Source organism: Rissa tridactyla, chromosome 17 (genome assembly GCF_028500815.1).
Source record: "Rissa tridactyla isolate bRisTri1 chromosome 17, bRisTri1.patW.cur.20221130, whole genome shotgun sequence".
Taxonomy (NCBI): Eukaryota; Metazoa; Chordata; class Aves; order Charadriiformes; family Laridae; genus Rissa; species Rissa tridactyla.
In genome coordinates, this window is record NC_071482.1 from 1,003,703 (window position 1) to 1,021,403 (window position 17,701).

The 17,701-nt window shown below is 57.8% G+C and overlaps 1 protein-coding gene across 10 annotated transcripts in view; it reads right to left on the reverse strand.

Annotated features, from left to right (window-relative positions):
• The window catches only part of BUD13 (BUD13 homolog), a 32,752-nt gene that overhangs the window by 10,329 nt on the left and 4,722 nt on the right, over positions 1-17,701 (reverse strand). For 3 of the 10 annotated variants that reach the window (XM_054222866.1, XM_054222865.1, XM_054222864.1), the window contains 6 exons: positions 17,141-17,448; positions 16,666-16,774; positions 16,041-16,179; positions 15,526-15,710; positions 15,069-15,150; positions 13,205-14,715 (listed from right to left, as the gene is read on the reverse strand). In XM_054222866.1, the coding sequence (XP_054078841.1) occupies positions 14,622-14,715; positions 15,069-15,150; positions 15,526-15,710; positions 16,041-16,179; positions 16,666-16,774; positions 17,141-17,448 (917 nt within the window). In that variant the 3' untranslated portion in view covers positions 13,205-14,621. Of the gene's footprint in view, positions 1-7,241; positions 7,389-7,945; positions 8,520-9,335; positions 9,435-9,578; positions 9,741-11,681; positions 12,041-13,204; positions 14,716-15,068; positions 15,151-15,525; positions 15,711-16,040; positions 16,180-16,665; positions 16,775-17,140; positions 17,449-17,701 lie in introns of those variants that run through there. The other 7 variants (XR_008469602.1, XR_008469600.1, XR_008469601.1 and 4 more) reach the window with 7 other exon arrangements.

The window sequence follows — 17,701 nt, forward strand, 5'->3', positions numbered from 1 at the left end:
TGCCACCGGCATCAAGGCAAAGAGGAACCCACCCCCATCCTCATTCTCCTCCTCTCCAGGGCAGCACGTCCTGCCCGAGCTGCCGCCGGCTCCGCTGCAGGACCGTCCTCTGCAGCCGTGACCTTGATGGCGCAGAGGCAGCCGAGGGCCTTTGCCCAGGTAACGGGCCCTGCATAGTGATGGCCCCCCCGGGGAAGGCAGAAGCGAAGCACAGATGCCCACAAGCTTTTCTTCTTGCAAGGCTGCGCCGGCGATAGCCAGGGGAGCGAAAAAACAAAACAGAAGGGAGAAGAAAGGCACGCACGTGCTCCTCTTCATCTCGCACTCCTGCCCTCTGTCAGGAACCTCATCGGTGGCTTCAGGAGATCACGTTTTGCCGTCTGGAAACGCCACTTCCCTCCCCGGCTGAAGGCGGAGAGGAGCCGCGGGCTCAGGCGGTGTCTTGGGTCCCGTTCCCCGGCCTGGCTGGTGCCCTCACACCGTGCCCACACACTCGCCAGTGCCTGGGACCCCCCGCACCGGGACACACCGGTCCCTGCAAGCACCATCACCAGCTGGGAAGGAGCTGTTTGCATCTCTCCTCCTCGCTGCTCCGAGCGCTGCCGGGTCTGGGGCTTTAATATCACTCTCTATGGCTCCCTGTCCGCCACCCCAGCTCTTTGTCCCCCCCCGTTGCGGGGAAGGAGGCCACGCCAGCAGCAGGTCTCACGGCAGGGCGCGGGGTATCGTTCCCTCGGCTCGGCGGAGGGACCACGCTCCTGCCCGGCACCCCCACACTGGTTTCCATGGCAGTGGCAAGCGCTGCTCCCTGCTCCTGCCTGCTCCTGCCTGCTCCTGCCATGCATCCAGGCAGCACGAGGCCCTCTGCTCCCCTTCCCCGCCCAGGGGGGCTTTGGGGTGCGCATCGCTCCCCGTCCCCTGCTCTGCTGCCCCGCCAGCCCCACTGAAGGGGAGCGGGCAGAGGTGGGACCGCTCGCCCGGGCACCGTGGGATGCAGCTCTCACTCCATCCCGGCCACGGAGCCGCCGAGCAGGAGGCTCCCGGCTCCAACCTGGCTCCTTTCAGCAGGAGAGACGACTGTCCGTCAGCTCCTTTTCTCCCTGCGATGTTCAGAGCATGTTTAACATCCCATCTCTCCTGTTCGCCCTCCCCGGTGACCCGGCGCGGGGAAATCAGAGCAGCGCTCCCGGTCAGCCCGTGCCAGCCGAGCTGCCCGGATAATTACAAGATGTTCCGCTTTCCTGGGATTACCGTCGGTGCTTCTTCTCAATAAATATGGATGCGCAGCTGCTGCTAAAAAGAATCAACAAAAATAAAGCGGGGCAGGCTGCGTGCCCTGCGCGCTTCCCTCCCAGCGTGCGGTCCCAGCGCTGCCTCTGGCCCGGATTCAGGCAGGTTGGAGGCAGGGAGGGGGCGGATCGGGATGTTTCTCTCCAAACACCGGGCTCAGGTGTCTGCGAAAACACAAAGCAATGCTAACAAATGCGTTGGGAAGGATAGGGGATTTAATAGGAAATTAGGCAGTGCTGCCTCTCCTGCAGCCTCGCCCCGAAGCCGGGAAGGGGCGTCGAGATGAAACACCTTCAACACCTTCCATGTCGCACCAGCACCGGCGTTCCTCATCCCTACAGTTCCTCCTGGCCTTTAAAGGCAACGATGTGCTCTTCTCCTTATATTAATCTCCTGATCACTAAATTAATTTCCATCTCAGTTACAGCACATTCAGACTCTATTAGTAAATCATGTCCTAGCTGCTTAGCAACTTTTGTTATAAGATTCCTATTAGATCGCGTTTCAAACCGGCGGAGATGGAACAGCTATTATCTTAATAACTTAAACATTAAAGGCGCTTCGGCGGAGACGGGGAGCGCTCCCGCTGCCGGCGGCCCTGCACCCAGGCGTGCGCAGCCCCTGCGTGCACACCCAGGGGATGGCGGGGACCCCCGCGCCTCCCGCCTCGGGGGGAGCCCACCCCGCGCCCCCACCGTCCCCGGGGCCGGCGGCGGGCCGCAGCGCACGTCTCTCCTCCCTCCTGAAGCCCAGGCAGAGCCGCTCCCCCGCTGGGCTTCATTTCAGAGTCCGGGGCTGTCATTATCATTACGGGGAGGAAAAAGCAGAGGAGCGTTTGCTGGCTCATCTGTGCGCCCGTTTTCATCCCACCCCGCAGCGCGTCCCCCCCGGCACGGGGCAGGACGGGGGCGCGGGGTGCCCAACGGCACCCATGCCCTGCTGCAGGGCAGCTGAGGGGCAGCGCAGGGTCGGAGCCCGGCTCGGGGGGCGCGGGGGGCGCGCAGCCATGGCCAGGCAGCGTACGTGCCCACCCAGCCGGGGCGGGGAGGCTGGGCTGGCGACCGCCGGCTGCAGCTTGCCTCCGCCACCCGGCCCTCTTCCCCCCGCGCCGCGCCGCACGCCCACTCCTCCAGCTCATCGGCGTGAAATTTAATTTGCAGCAATCAGCTGGAGGTGAGGCAGGCGCCAAATTAGCTCGACGTGGCGCTCTCGCCTCCTCCCAGGGCCCCCCTCCCCGGCTGGCAGGCAGTGGAGGCATGCAGCCCCCCTGCCCCGCCGATGCCCGGCCCCCCAGCCCCATCCCACCCCGGCCGGGGGGGATCGCCCCAGCTGGGACGTCGGAGCGGTAAGAAGCCACTGCCGTGCTCCTCCTGTCTGGTTCCACGAGCGACGCAGAGGGTGAGTTATGGCGTGGCTGGATGCACACATATTCTGATAAGGAAGAATAATAACTTGTCAAAGATATATATGATATGTGTTTTCTTTCCAGACAGAATATATATTGGGATAATTCATCAACTCGCCTGGCACTGGCCAGAAGAGAGACAGAAGAAGAGAAGAGAGAAGGAATCACCATAAAAAGAAGCCAACGTGGAAAGAGCCCTTGGCACTGAGTCCCGTGCCCGGCAGGGACCCCTGGCCGGCTCCTTCTCCCCGAGCCCGTGGCCGTCCGTGAGCGGAGCCCCGGGAAGGATAAAGTGGGGGGATGCCGGCCGGCAGAGCGGCATTTCGCAGCGGCAGGGCTGCCGAGCGGGCAGAGGCTTTAGCAGCAAGCCGCCGTGTTTATCCAAAGAGGCCACCTGAGATAACAGCGGCTTTACCGTACCAAGCCCTAAATCCAGCTGATGCGCGACGGCAGAGCAGAGCGGCGTTCCCTCCGGCCAGAGCGCTCCTGCCGAGCCACCGTCACCTCCCGCCGATGCCCACCCCGGCCTCCCGCACCCCAAAAGCCGCTCTCTGCTGCAAACCACGCTGCACCCCCCCGAGCATCTGCCTGATGGGCTGCTGCTCCGGCAAACGCAGGCTCCATCCATCGGCAATTCCCTGCTCCCCACAGCGGGCGCCTCCTCGCCGCTCCCCGGCAGCCAGACGGTGCAGCCACCAAGCGCGCGCCCACGAAGACGGCCAGATTTCCCTCCCGTGAGCCGGGGGATTAGAAATAAAGCTCCTCGCCAATTAATTAGCAATTACTTTGTTTGAAAGATAAACGCGCCGGTAAATAAAAGTCATTGCCAGGCGGAGTGGCACCGAGCGGGCGCAGGGGGAAAGCGGAGGCTGCGTCCCCGGCAGGGGGAGAAGGGCTGTCCCGTCCCCACAGTGTCCCCTGCCTCAGTCCCTCTTTGCCAACAGAGGGTCCCCGGTTGCCCCACGGTGTCAGCGAGCCGGCGTGCATGGCTACTGCCGCTCCGCGACCACCGCGGTGTGCCACAGCCAGCCCCCGGGTCACTGCGGGGCTGAAAGCTGGCACATCCCGATCCGGCAAACCCAGGGACCGCAGGGAGCCGCAGGATGGGTTTGTGGAGTGATTTGTCAACTGACAAGCAAAAATATATTACCAATTTAGGCCTGTGATTTGCCTGCAACTTTTTAATCCTTGAGATGTTGTTGAATAGATTAAAGTGTCGGCTTTGATCCATGCGTTTGGATGGAAACATAAATATTGCCGGCGCTTATCCTCCAGCGCCCGGCCTGCCAAGGGCTGCTGCCCGGCCGTGCCCTCCCCACCGCGCTGCTTCTGCAGGGACCTTTTCCCACCCCCTCTCCTTCGGCAGCCCTGGGTCCTGGTCCCTCGTCCCCTGGGTTGACGGCCGCTCACAGGGTCGCGCTGGCACGGGAGGAGGCGGCCGCGGAGCGCGAGCAGGAGCAGGATTTGGGTGGTAATCCTGTCTCTCCTCCCTGCACGCTCGGCCGATCACGCCAGCCTCCTGCACTGCCGGGCGGCGCGAGTGGGCTTCACGCCTCCCAGGCCGGCTGTCGGAGCAAATCCTGCTGGCACGGAGCCGTCGAGAGGGGCTACAGGCGCGCAGAGGCTTCCCCTCCACTCTCCGGGGCTGCATCCCTGTTCCCATCCCTCCCTCCTGCAGCCCTGGCACAGGCAGCCATCGCCCCAGGCTGACTCTTCCACTTGCAGGGCCTTCTCCACAACTTTGCCCTTTTCCTGGGAAAACGCCTCACTCGGGCTGCAGCCATCGCCCTAGGAAGCCCCTATTTGCATTTTCCCCGGGAGCAGGCAGGGGTGAGAGTGGGATGAAGGTCCCAGGCAGCACCACGGCAGAGAAGGCCGGTGGCAAACAGCTCGCGGCAGCAGACAGGCAGGCAGCGCTCAGACAGGAGCCCCCAAAGCGTGGCGTTAGCGAGGCGAGGTGCGGAACTACGCTGACATTTTATTTCGGGGAAATTTGGGTGGACGCGCCAAGGTTTTAATGCTGGCCTGAAAGCGCGGGCTGGGCTGGAGAGCTGTTTGCGCCGCTCAGGTGGAGCCTCCATCAGCAAACGGATGCACCTGGGATGAGGGATGCGCATCCCAGGCGCGGGATGTGCCACCAGGACCAGGACGAAGACCCAGGACCAGGATGGGGACGGGGCCCAGGACCATTCCCACGCGTGGCACCACCACCCGCAGCCAGGCGGGACGTGGCCCCGCGTGGTGCTGCGGTGGCGCGAGCCAAGCACCTGCTCCTGCTACAATAAGCAGAGATCAATGTTCTGGGTAATTTTATGATGCAGAAATGCGCAGCATAATTCAATTTTCAGCAAGGGAAACAAATGAATCTCCGCTTGCTCCCGTCTCGTTTTTCCCCCCTCCTTCCCACCCTCATTTGATACCGCTCCATGTGGCAACATCAAACGATCTCTGAATATTTTAGCTCCTGTAAAATATTTATATTAGAACACAAGGAAGGAAATTGGTCGCTTCCAAGCCATGTAAACATATGCCTTCTAACAGCTGGATCCCTGGCAGCGCTCGCCAGGCGAGGAAGCGGCTGCCACACTCCCAGGTATTTAAAACACTTGGTGGCCGAGCCGCACCGGGGAAGGGCAGGGGAGGACCGGTGTCTCCAGCACCGGGCGACACAGAGATGCTCCAGCCCTGCCGGATCCGCTGCCGATGGAGCACCGCACGCCCCGGCAACGGCGGCTGCCTTTGCCCTGGGCAAAGGGTGGGCAAAGGGGGTGTGCTGAAGCCCCCAGAAGAGCGGGGGGAGCGCGGGGGCCTGCCCTCCGCCCCGGCGAAGCAGCACCGCCTCCAGCCGGCTGGAGATTAATTGAGGACCGCCATTAAAATGTCACCAAGAAAATTATTAAGTTAAGGTAAACCACTTCCCCGCGTCAAAAGCAAAGGCAATCAGTCCCAAGCATGTCCCCCTAGGAAATTATGTGGAGTAATTAATCAAAAAGCTAATGAGAAATGTGTTTTCTTTCCCAGCCTAACACCACATCATATTCTTATTAGCCAAGGTTATTACAATAGTAATCATGCATGCTCCGAGTTCAAATTGGGTTTTTTTGCTCCACTGCCACCAATTTAGAAAGCCATTAATGGAAAAGATAAACCCCGATACACAAAGCAGCCCTTTGTGTTGATTCACCTGCCGCGCGATAATCGCCACACGCGACCTGCACCCTGCCAACATATGTTCCCCGTCACCCAATTACGGGCCACCGCCATGGGCGCCGCGGGAAGCTCTCCCCCAGCGGCACAACGCAGACAGCCGCCGGCGGCTCGCCCCTTCGGCCCGTCCGCCCTCTTTGTTGGGACGCCTGGGATCGGAGTTGTTCCAGAAATCCGTCTGCGGGCGGGTAATTTGCTCGATACGATGGGTTCCCCCCCCCCGGCTGCCAATCTTTCCGGCCCTAAAGTGCACAGTCAGCAGCCTGGCGAAGGGAAAACATCTCTGTTTGATATTCAGCATTAAATAATTCAGCCCCCTACAGAGAGAGCGGGGAGAAGAATGAGCCTGACAAAAAACATAAAGATTCCCTGCGCCCTGTTACAACTGCATTGACCTGATTAGCTCGCTGGAGGGATGCTGAGCCGCGCTGGAGCGGCGCGGGGAAACCCCGTCTCGCCGTGCCAGCCCAGCGGAGGGGACGGCGGAGGGGCCAGCGAAGCTCTCCAGCGTGCCGGACCCCCTTCTCATTCTGTGTTTTCTTGCAAAAGTCTGTTTTTCTTGCTTGCACATATGCGCAGTGGAGGTCTTGCTGCAACAGCGCGTTCCCTTGCCCAGGAGCCTTCTCATCTCGCACCTTCCCTCCACAGCTCCGCTGGCTGCCTCCCTGGGGGCTTCGTCTGCAGGAGCCGAGGGGCTGGAGCCCCCATCCATCCATCCATCCATCCATCCATCCATCCATCCACCCACCCATCCCTCCCGCCCCAGGGGACCGCGCTGCCGATGCCGGCAGATGCTCTGCCCTGAGCAGCCCAGCTCCCAGTCTCCCCGCAGAGCCTGCGCCGCCGCCTCGCAGCCGGCACGCTCTCTCCAGGATGTTTGGCAGCTCTGGCTTTGATGTGCGGATTAATGAGAACTGCCACTGCTGGAGCAAAGCCTTCAGAAGCCCAAAGGCAGGGCCTGGGGCAAGACTGGAGGGGACGACGCTCTCCGCGCGCTCCCTTTGATTGCTCCGTGCTCGGCTTTGCCTGCCGGCAGCGGGGCGAGACGGCAGCTTGGCGGGATGGCGGCAGAGAAAGTCGGGCTGCCCGGGGTTGGCTGGCTTCAGCGGGGGCCATGGCCTCGCCGGGAGCCCTGGCCGGTCCCGCTGGCCACCACCGCCGGGGCTGCCTTTGCAAAGGCACCCTGGCGCGTCAGCCCAGGCAAACACCGACATCCCGGCGAGGGGCAGGAGTCGGGGCGCTGCGGGAGCCCCGGCTGGAGCCACACAATGCTGCTTCCACGCTGCCGGCTGGCTCCCTGCTCCTTGCCGCCCCACTGGAGAAGGTCGCGGACGCTCACCTGCAGCAGCACCGGCTGACGGAGGGATGCGGTGTCCCCATGTCCGCTGCCAGGGCTGGGGACCTCACGGCACCTGAGCGGGGCTGGGTTCGGCCAATGTCCCGGCACTGCAGTGGCCGGCTCTGCTGGCGGGGCAGCCAAGCGCACCTGGAGAGAAAACAACAACGTCGCCATCAAAACGCCCCAAAGGGGAGCCGACGCAACATCATAAACTCCCTCCTAATCCGCTCCCTGCACAACCTGTGGGCATGACGCTCCCCAGCGCCTCAGCAAGCACGCGAGGAGCACAGCCCGGGGCCAGAGCTGAGGAGCTCGCGGCGTGAGCAGCAGCCCAGCGCCTCCGATCCCCCCCTACAGCAGGGGTCCCTTCTGCCAGCACCCCTCCGCAGGGCTCTCAGCAGCCCCCAGACCCTGCCCCCAGCAGAAAAGGGTCCCTCGGGGACCGCAGCGGGGTGGGAGCCCCTGCGCCCACCGCCCAAAGCGCTGGCACCGCGTAGGCAGCGGGTGGGCAAAGCCCCGGGTGCCCACCGCGGCCCCTCTCTGCATTAAGCCCTTGAAGAAGAAATCTATTAGCCAGTAATTACATGCGGGCTGGAACACTACAGTTTTATTACGGCTATAAAGCATTCCACGTTATAACCTGTAAATTCTGTTGTAGGGTGTTTACCGTTGGAGCAACACCTGATTTACACCATTGTACCCACCTGGCCCCGGGGGCACGCGGGCAGAGGGTCCTGCCACACGCTGCCGTTGGCCACCGCTGCTGCCATCCCTGCCCTCAGCCCCCGGGACGCGGCCGTGGGCTCCGCAGCACCCTGGGATTACAGCCCGGCAGCCCAGCGAGGGTCCCGAAGCTCGCGGGCAGCGGGGAGGGGGTAAGGCAGACCCTGGCCGGAGCCGGAGCGGCTCGGGCTCCCCGCAGGCGATGCTGGAAGGTCCTCGTTCCTCCAGCCGGCGATCCCCGGCCACAAAGCCTCTGCCCGGCCGCCGAGGGGACCGGGTGGACGCCGAAGGACAAGTCCTCGTCCCCGTCCCCACCTTCTCAGCTTGAACGGGAGCCCAGGCTGGCGGGCTGTGCGGCGGGCTGGCTCGGCCGATGAAGTTACAACTTCTGAAGTTGCTCCAAAATGAATATGGATGCACATCTGCCTCCGCTTAGGTGTAACAAATTGCTGGAGATTGCGCTAAATCATCCCGAAACTGTGTCCGGCGCCGACATCCCAACTGCCCTGGGCACGGAGCGGTTGTGGCCCGGAACTGCCGGGGGAGGTTCAGCACCTGGAAGAAAGAAGTGCTGCAAACTTGTCATTTTTCATCGGTATTGTGCAGATGAAGTCCTCCGCAGCCGCCTCCTCCCGGAGGCAGGGGCGCCGGGCTGCCCCCAGACCCTTCTCCGTGCAGGGGGACACGGCCCTGGCCCAGGGGTGGCAGAGGGACTTGGGGCCGCGCAGGGAAACTGAGGCACGGCAAACTTCCCACGCCCAAACCAGGGGCCTGATTACCCGGCGCCTTGCCCTAATCGCCAGATAACGCATCTAAAATGTGTTTATTTCCATCCAGGCTGCTTTTTAATTTGATTATTTATCTCCCGTTTAGCCTTTGACAGATCAAAGGCTCGGCGGAGGGGAAGCGGAGCTGGGCCGTGCATGAAAATGAGCCTCGATACATAATTAATTAACATAAAACAGTTTCATTAGGAGATGGCGTTAACACGGCTGTTTGTCTTAAAAATTTAAGCTGCGTAAAGAGCAGAGGGGAAAGGCGTCTCCCCGCCGGAGCCCCCGCCCCAGCCCCGTCCCCGGCGGCCTCCCCGGGGAGCACGGCCCCGCGCCCCTCATTGCGTGCGGTGTCTCCCACCCTTGATTATTAATCTGTTTTTAATTCTATTAAGAGATGGCCAGGAGAAAGAGTATCAATTTTAGATTAACAAGGTTATTAGCACTTAATTATGTGAGGTGTCTTTGTAATTGAAAAGGAGAAGAGGAAGCGCCATAAATATCCCCAGCCCCTGAGCTCCTGGGGGTTTGCGGGTGGCTCTTTATTCGCGAGGCTGTGCAACCATAAATATTAAATATCTCGTGGAAAAAAAATTACCAGGCAGAGAGAGGATGCCCTCTGGATATTCCGGCGCCGAATGTTCTTGCATTTACAAATATTCATTAACTGGGAGCTGCAAAGTTATTTCCACCAAGACTCGGCGAACGAGCGAGAGAGAGAGAGAGAGGTTATTTAAAAAAATAGAGTCTAGAGTAAATATTATTAGTAATTTTTATCTCTGCGTGTCCCTAATTATTCCATAATTAGGGAAAGCGCACGTATGCATACACAATCACTAACCTGCCAGTGCCGGGGATTTTGGTTCCCGGTCCCGCTGCCGGCTGCGGGACGGAGCCGCCGGGTGAAACGCTTCTCTCGGGACCCCCCCGGCGCCCCCCGCTCCAAGCCCGGGACAGGTTACACAGCCACCGGGCTCCGCCGAGCATCCGCGACTCGGAGCCGCTGCCGGTTAGAGAAAAATTAAAATGAAAAATCCCGGGCTCTTTTTAATTAAAAAATAATAGGAGATCTCAGCGGGAAGCGGGTACAATAACCCATCGCTTGCCAGAAGCCGCTTTGCTGGAGCTATTAAAAACCCCACCCCAAAACAACCAAGAGCTGGGTAGCAAGGAGAAGCCGCGTTCACCCTCCCCAGGACAGAGCCGGGGTGGGTGAGTGCTGGCCAAATCCGGTAGCCCCTCGCTGTCCTCAGCTGCTGGTGGCCACTCCGGCCAGCCCCCAGCCACAGGCACGGCCCCCCACCCCCGGGCAGGGGTCCCAGGGGCAGGCGGTGTCACACACCGGGAATTAAGTTCTTAATCTTAACTAAACACATTACCGACGAGCTCATCAACAAAAATCTAATTATTATGTGTGAGGCCAAGCTTAATTGCTTGTCCTTGACATGAATAATGCACCACGTAAGCCTATTAGCCAGTGTAAGCCTATTATTATTATTATCGTGCTCACTGTCAAAAGTATAAAAGTAAAACAGTCGAACGGGGGGGAAAAATAATGTTGTGCAATTAGCAGCAAAACGCCAGACAAATAAGCTCATTAACTGTTCGAGGGAGCAAGCTCCGCCACTCATTAGCCAGTGCCCGTCTGGGGGGTGGTCAGGGGTGAAGCCTGGTCCTGCCTGCGCCGGGCACCGGGAGGGACAGGGGGACGGCGGGAGGGAGCGCGTGGCAGCCCCGGCACCACGCTCCCTCCAAAAAGCGTGGAACCAGCTCCCACAGCAGCTTCTCCGCCCGCTAACGGCGTCCGAAGCCGGGCGCTGGACTCCAAGTTGAAGCCGCAGCGCCCGGCTGGCATCTCTCTCCCCCGTCCTCGGAAAGCAGGCACCGGCCCTCGACCTGCCCCCAGCCACCGCCCGGCTCCTTCGCATCGTTTGCTAATTAAATCCCACTAATGAGAAAATCAGGATGCGGGAGCCGGCTGAGCAACGCCGCCTCCTGCGCACGCACTCCTCCCGGACTTATCACTAGTCACAGGATGTTTACAATAATTTTTAATTTGTGCAATTATTAATCATTTTTCTATCTGCCTAATTTGCATAATAATTACTCTGCTCGGTGCTTGCCATGACTGTGAATGACAGTGTTTTAAATTAAATTAAGATTTTAATATTCATTTTTTGGGGGGTTAAAGCTAATCGAAGTTGCCGCTCGGTGCCAAGACCGGGGCTGCTGCCCTTCCAGAAACACTAATAGAGAGATCCACTTCCCGCTGTCACTCGCTTTATCTCCATCCCCCTCTTCATCCCAGAGGATCCCGCAGCATTTCCCGCTCGCGCCGCTGCCAGAGCCGCTCCGACACAGCAGAGCCACCGACCGAGGACACGGGGACAAAGGGGCACCCCCGCTCCCCGGCCAGCAGACGTGCCGAACTGGGATGGGCTTCGAAGGCAACGTCCCGGTCTCTGCCCCTCCACATCCCACGCTGCCTTGGCGGAGCAGCAGCCCGGGCGTCACGCTGGAAGTGAACACGCCACGAAGCAGGTCCCGGCCTCTTTCATAAGCGACGCAGCCAGCGCTGCTCTGGATTTACAAACCCCGCGCGCTGCCTGCTCCTTCCCAGGCACCTGAGCTACAGGCGAAAAGCATTCACGCTTCACTGTCCCATCTTAGTGCTCCCTTAGAGCCCTTCCTACCCTCCTGCCTCCCTCCGAAGCACAATTCACACTCCTCTCCTCACCCCAGCCCTGCTCCAGCAGCAGGAGAGCCTTTCATCCCCACCGCCACAGGGGACACTGCTCCAGTGCCAGGACCGGGCTCTCTGGCTCGCAGAGGCTGGCGCTTAAAGCAGGCACAGGGGCCCTGCCGCCACCGAAGCGCCCGTGCTCCCAACAGGCAGCGTGGTTTGCAGCCAAACCAGGGAGCCCGTGCCCCCTCCAGCACGGACCTGCCCCGGCCAGAGCCCAGCTTCTCCAGCAGCAAGAGGTTTGCAGGGAGCTGCGGCAGCGCCTCGAGCACGGTGGCAGGAGCAGCACTTCTGCGGGTCCCTCCCAGGCTAACGCTGCTCCCAGCGTCTTGGCAGACAGGCTCGATCCATCCGGCTCTTGCCATCCCTCTGAAGCTGCAGCACCGTTTCGGATCCCCCGTTTTATTAGTCCAGCTGCGTCCAGATCAGCCCGCCTAACATTTGCCCATTTGCACCAAGGCAACACCGCAGAAGGATGCGTATTAAAATGTTGTAATTGCATCGTCTAAGCTCTCCCGCCCTCTGTTACTTTGTACAGGTGTGCTTTACCAAGAAAATATCTGGTAATAAAGGAATAATAGATGTATTGCATGAGTTCAGTACTGTAATGAACACTGATATGAGGTCCCTCCAGCAGTAATGAACATAGGTACCTCTATCTAAAACCTTAAAACTCCAGCCTTCAAAACAAGTGGCAAGAGCAGAAGCTTACACTGTTTTCAGGTACTGAAGTAACCCTGTGCTTAGTAGCGGCATTAAAACGGTTTTCCCTCCCTAAGCAGCAGCTTATGCTCCCAACCATCGCACAAAGTAGCCAGCTGCCCTCTTATGTCGCTCTGCAAGAGCCGCACACCCTCGCTCAAGCAGGGTGGACAGGAGGTACGAGCATCTAACCAGGGCAACAGCTCTCCACGGTAAAGGGAATTCAGTAATTCCACAGGATTTTTTTTTTTTTTTTTTTTTTTTTTTTTATCTCCAGAAGTGCTCAGGTAAGTGAGAGCGAAAATGAGTATGTGTCAAACGTAACTCCGCTCTTCAAGGCTGCGGCCGCCTCGAGTTACAGGAAAAAAAAAATCAAATAGGACCTTGGTGATAGAAGGGGAAAGTACAACTGGCAAACAGGCGTGACTGGAGAGCGGGCTTTCAGTGGGCTGCAGCAAGCGGCTCCCCACTCTCACCGCTGCCTCTCACCACCGCCTGGTGCCCCCAACCCATTCTCCTGCCTGACAGGGCCTACGTGAGCAAAGCCTTCCCGCCGCCGCCTCTGCGCCCACAAAAGCAGCGAGACCTGCTCAGGGTGCTTTCCTTCAGTTTGGCTAGTAAAGCAAAAACATCGCAGCTCCCCTAAGATCTGCAAATGATGCCGGGTTCTCCGCTCTTCTCCCAGCCTCAGCCTCTGGCTGCGAGCAGCAGTCCACGCTTCACGCACCTGCAAGCGGCGGCAGCAGAGCATCTCTCCCCAAAGCATGCGGTGAAGTTTAACCGAGTACCCGACAAATACAGGGGGGACCGTCAGCGCGGCTGGGGGCCAGCGAGCTTGTCGCCTGGATAGTTACCAACAGGCTTTGAAAAAGGCGTAGCAAAGCACAATTTGTTTGGCAGAGGCAACCGCAGACGGCAATGGCCGCGGCAGGCGTGATATGCCATCCTTTTAGCGGCAGGCTGACAATCATTCACCCTCTTCTCTTTCTCCCTGCTGCGGAAAAAACACCACCACACCAAAATCAAGTACAAAAAGAAAGCTGTTATTTACAAGTGTACACAGATTCCCGGACTGCTAGAAACATAACACAGTGAATAAAAAAGGAAGTCCCAAGACTCTCCCACTCCAGAGAAGACTTTGTCCTTACATTTCTCGCCCACAGCCCTCCTCGTGCTTGAGAATCAGCGCAAAGAGCAATTCTGAGGACTGGCCCCTGACCACTACTGAAGGCAAGGCATCTCCATGGCAACTGCCGGCTGCATTTCATACATGCTCCCCGGGACGTCAAGGAGAACAACTGTATTTATTTCCACAAGTGCTTTCTCGCAAGCAGGGATTAAGGGAAGCTCTCTGCCTGGCCTCCAGCTCCAAGCCCGACAAATCTGATCACAAGAGAGGGGTTATGCTTCGCGCTGAAGCGAGCCCCCAGGCAGCGGCGCGAGGGAAGCGCCGAGCTCTCAGCATCACTGTCTGGGGGGAAGCCTGGGGGGACCGACCTGCCCAGCCACCCCTAGCTACGCTGAACTATCCGTCAGGGGAAGCAGTTTAAACACCTTCCGTGTGTTTATTTCCACAAGAAATTGACCCCCAAAGAGTCGCAGGGGCTGCTGGAGGTTTTGCTGTCAAATACAGCATTGCAGGTTGGCCTCTCAGCCTCTTGTAAGAGAGCGCCGGAGTGACACAGAGCAAGCAGCCTCCTGCTCAGCCCGGGGAAGGAGAAGCTGAGCTTTACCAACCTCAATGCAAGTCGGTGACTCCATGAACTAGAGGGCACAGTAACTGTACAGACTCCATAGAAGCCCTCTGGGCGCACCAGGAAGGACACAGGGACACCAGCCCACCGGCAAATCAGCTCACGGTACTAAGCAGTTTTAGGGGACAGTTGTTCCCTGGAAGAACTCGAACACAAGGAAAATGGCAACGGAGTTCTGGAACAGACCAACCTACTGGAGGAGGCTGACTCTCCAGTGACCAAGAGTTCAGCATACTTTTACCATGAAGAAAAACCTGAGATTTAGGACACCTGAAAACTTGTGAACCGCCCTCAGAGGACAAAGCATTTGGCATAAAGCAATTATGCATACAGCTAAACGGACCAGAAACCGGTGTCTGCAGCACCTTACGGGGGAGCGCCGGGGAACTGAGGTGCTCCTGCAGGCAGCTCTCCTCCACGCTCAGCCGCCGTGCTGCTTCAAGCAGCGCCGCTGCAGTTCTCTGTGCTCGGCCTCTCTGGCTGACAGGAAAATCCTCTGTCGGCAGCTTTCCTCTAAATTCAGCCTTGCCTCTCAGAAGACGGTCCACTGGGATGCGGAATGCCGAGGACAGGGCTTGGTCCAGGCAGAGCGAGCCACTCCTCACAGCTCTGGCAGTGGCAGCAGGTGAACCTCTGCCTCCGTAGCGTCACTTCAGGAGCGCTGCTCTGCGTGGCTCTTCTTTGTCTACATGTCCTCAACGCTCCACTTGTACGCAAGCTCCTGAACCGCCTTCTTGTTGGCTATCCTGGCAAAGCGCTGTTGCTCAAATCCGTTGGACCTGCAAAGTAGTACCGAGAAGAGCATGGGCTGCTGCGCAGAAGCTTTTCTGAAGCAACGTTTAGAGGCGTTGCCAGTTTTCCACTACTTTTACTCTGGCTCAATTCCCACCTCGATCCCAGGTTAGCAACAGTCAGCATCTCTGAAGCTGTTCCTACTCTTTCTGGGAGCACCAGCCTCGCCCCCTTCTGTCCCAGACAAGCACGTACTCATCACCCATCACATTCAACCTGACTGTTGCTAATTACCTAATTCATTGGACAACTGGGAATATTTGCACCGTGAACTCTTTGAAGAGAAACCTTATCGATCTTTACTATAAGTCTAACAAACCACTGTATCAGGAACTCATACCTGTCCACACCATCCCAGCGATGCCCGGGCCATATATTGAATCTGTTGAGTGGAGGTGCTGGTCCGTTGTACCTAGGTTTTTCTAGAAACAGAAAGAGCAATACAGCCATTTACTACTTCAGTGCAATCACGCGGTCACATCGTCATCAACCTAAGAGCTATCCACAGGAATAGTGCACGGGCTGCTTAACAGCCAACCACAGCTCACAGCGGAAACTTCCAAAGACGCGCTTAATCAAACTGGCATCGGTTCGTTTTTTTAACTCACTGGATACTGCTCCCCAAGCTAACCGATAATAGTAACGGTTACCGGTGACAAGGCAGGAAGAGCAAACAGCGCTACTTCGCGAACCCCAGAGCAGCAGCGCTTTAGGATTAGGCCATCTATTTAACAGCAGCTGCGTTTCTACACTGCGAGGGCCTTAAACCATGCACTGGCGTAACTCAGCGTCCAAACCTTTCTTTTCTTTGTTCTCTTTGGCCTTCCTTTTTTTGATGAATTCAGCCATGGGGTCTCCCTCTCTCTCTTGTTCTCTCAGCATTCGGTCCAGATCCTGATCGTCAATATAACGAGCCAACGGCTTCTGCATCTCTTTTATGGCATCTTCCACGTTCTGTTGCTGTTGCCTCCCCTGCGCCAGCCTGAAAACAAACACACAAATTTTCACCCCCAAGCCAAGCCATCGTTCACTGCGACTTGCTCAGTTTGCAGGATTGATCCCAGCCCCGAACTTCCACTGCGCGCGCAGCATTCCCAACGCACGTCCAGCAACAGAGGGGACAATGGAGGGGGTTTCCAAGAGATGTGGCACACGTGCTCTCCTGGTCCCAGGCTCAAACTCAACAAAGTGACACGCCGCCAACACCACCACTGGAAGTAGTACCAAAACCGAGCTAAAAAGCAGGAAGTGGAGAGTCCCAAGCTGTAATGTGAGGCCAAAGACGGTGCTGGGAAGCTCTGGAGAACCTTACCCTTTTCCCCATTTGGCGTATTGCTCGTCTCTCTTGGACTGCGCTTCAGCTTTCTGCCTCTGCTCCAGCTGCTCCTGCGCCAGGTCCCTCTTGCGGCCTGATTTGTCTCGGAAGACGGTCTCCGAGTATCGGGATTCCTCTGGAGGGGGCAGACGCCTCAAGTCACACATTTTGGAACGTCATCTCCACACAATTCAGTGACTGTGACTCATTTCAGCATTTTTTCCTTTTACTTGTTCGAATCTCTGAAAGAGCTTATCATCCCAAACCAGGCAGGATCACAGCTCTTGCTTTTAGCCACTGCCCCACACAGCCACGCTCGTACCATGCACTCTTTTAATATCACTCCACTTCTTCAGACTTGCAGCTGAGGCAGACGGAGAAAAAACCTCTCACCCTCCCTACGATTTCACCAGCATTGCTTTGAAATCCCCATTTATAAATCTTTTATTTCTGAGGCTCAGTGACCTGACCCAAGGAATCCACCCGCACGTCTAGATGCTGCGCCGCAGGGATGCTCTCCATCAGCGCCCTAACACCAGGGCTTGATACAGCATCAAGAGCCAGCTGAAAGCAGGGGAAGAGAGAGCCAGCTGGTGCTCACGCAGTGTTTTTGCACCCCTACCTTCCAAGTGCTTGTTATTTCTCTCATGCCTCCTGAGCTCCTGCTGTTCCCTCCGCAGCACATCAGCTGACACCAAGCCAGCTTTGACCCCAGACGACATCACGTTTGCCTGCAAATCGAACAAAAAAATCACATTTAAGGCTAGCTGAGAACTGTCCAGTGATCCAGAGGAGTAAAGAGGGGACAGCCCGAAGCCAAGAGAGACGTGTCAGCAGAGACAGCCACGTTACAAAGCCACTTTGCTGGCATCCTCGGGAACAACTTCCCCAGACCGCGAGAAACAGAGTGGACTGAGGCAGAGCTCCTCTCTCACACCCACCTCGTGCCTCTTCTTAGTGCAAGCAGAAGGTCTGGCACGTCTGCGTGCACGAGGTATATGACATTTCTACTCCACGATTTGTAAGTCGTCAGGCTTCTACAGTTTTCTATCAACAGGAAGTAATCTACATCTTAAATGGAAAGATTAAATGTTTACCTTCTTGGGAGATCCCTTAGTGTCCCGGTGGCGATGAGGCGAGAGGTCGGGGGAACTCCTTGAACTGTGCTGATCCTTTCCGGCTGGCAGAGTCCGTCGGGGAGGCGACAAATCAGAGTCTGAAGACTTGCTCCGATTCTGTTTGAGAGGCCCACGCTTAGGGGAATCGCTGCGCACGTGGCCTAGCCTGCGGTCTGCATCAGAGGCGTTCCGGCTACCCCGCCGTGGAGACGGAGACTCAGAGTCATGCCTCAGGCACCTCTGGGGCGAGGGCACCAGCCTAAGCTTTTTTGTGGCTGGAGAAGCACCTGCAAAAAAGATGTATACCAACCAAAAATCACAGAATTAGTTCCACGAAAGGATAAACATGGTGGTGCATGAGGTTAACTCCTAGAAAAATCAAGCCATTAAGAGAGGACAAGCTGTAGGGAAAACACAAGTACGTGACAAGAGTCTGTGAATTCTCTTCCTTCTGAACGTGTACTGCCTGGAGACTGCATTTAAACTTTGTTTTCCTTTCGGACATGTTTAAGCCTTAGACAGCTAACTCAGGTTAATTCT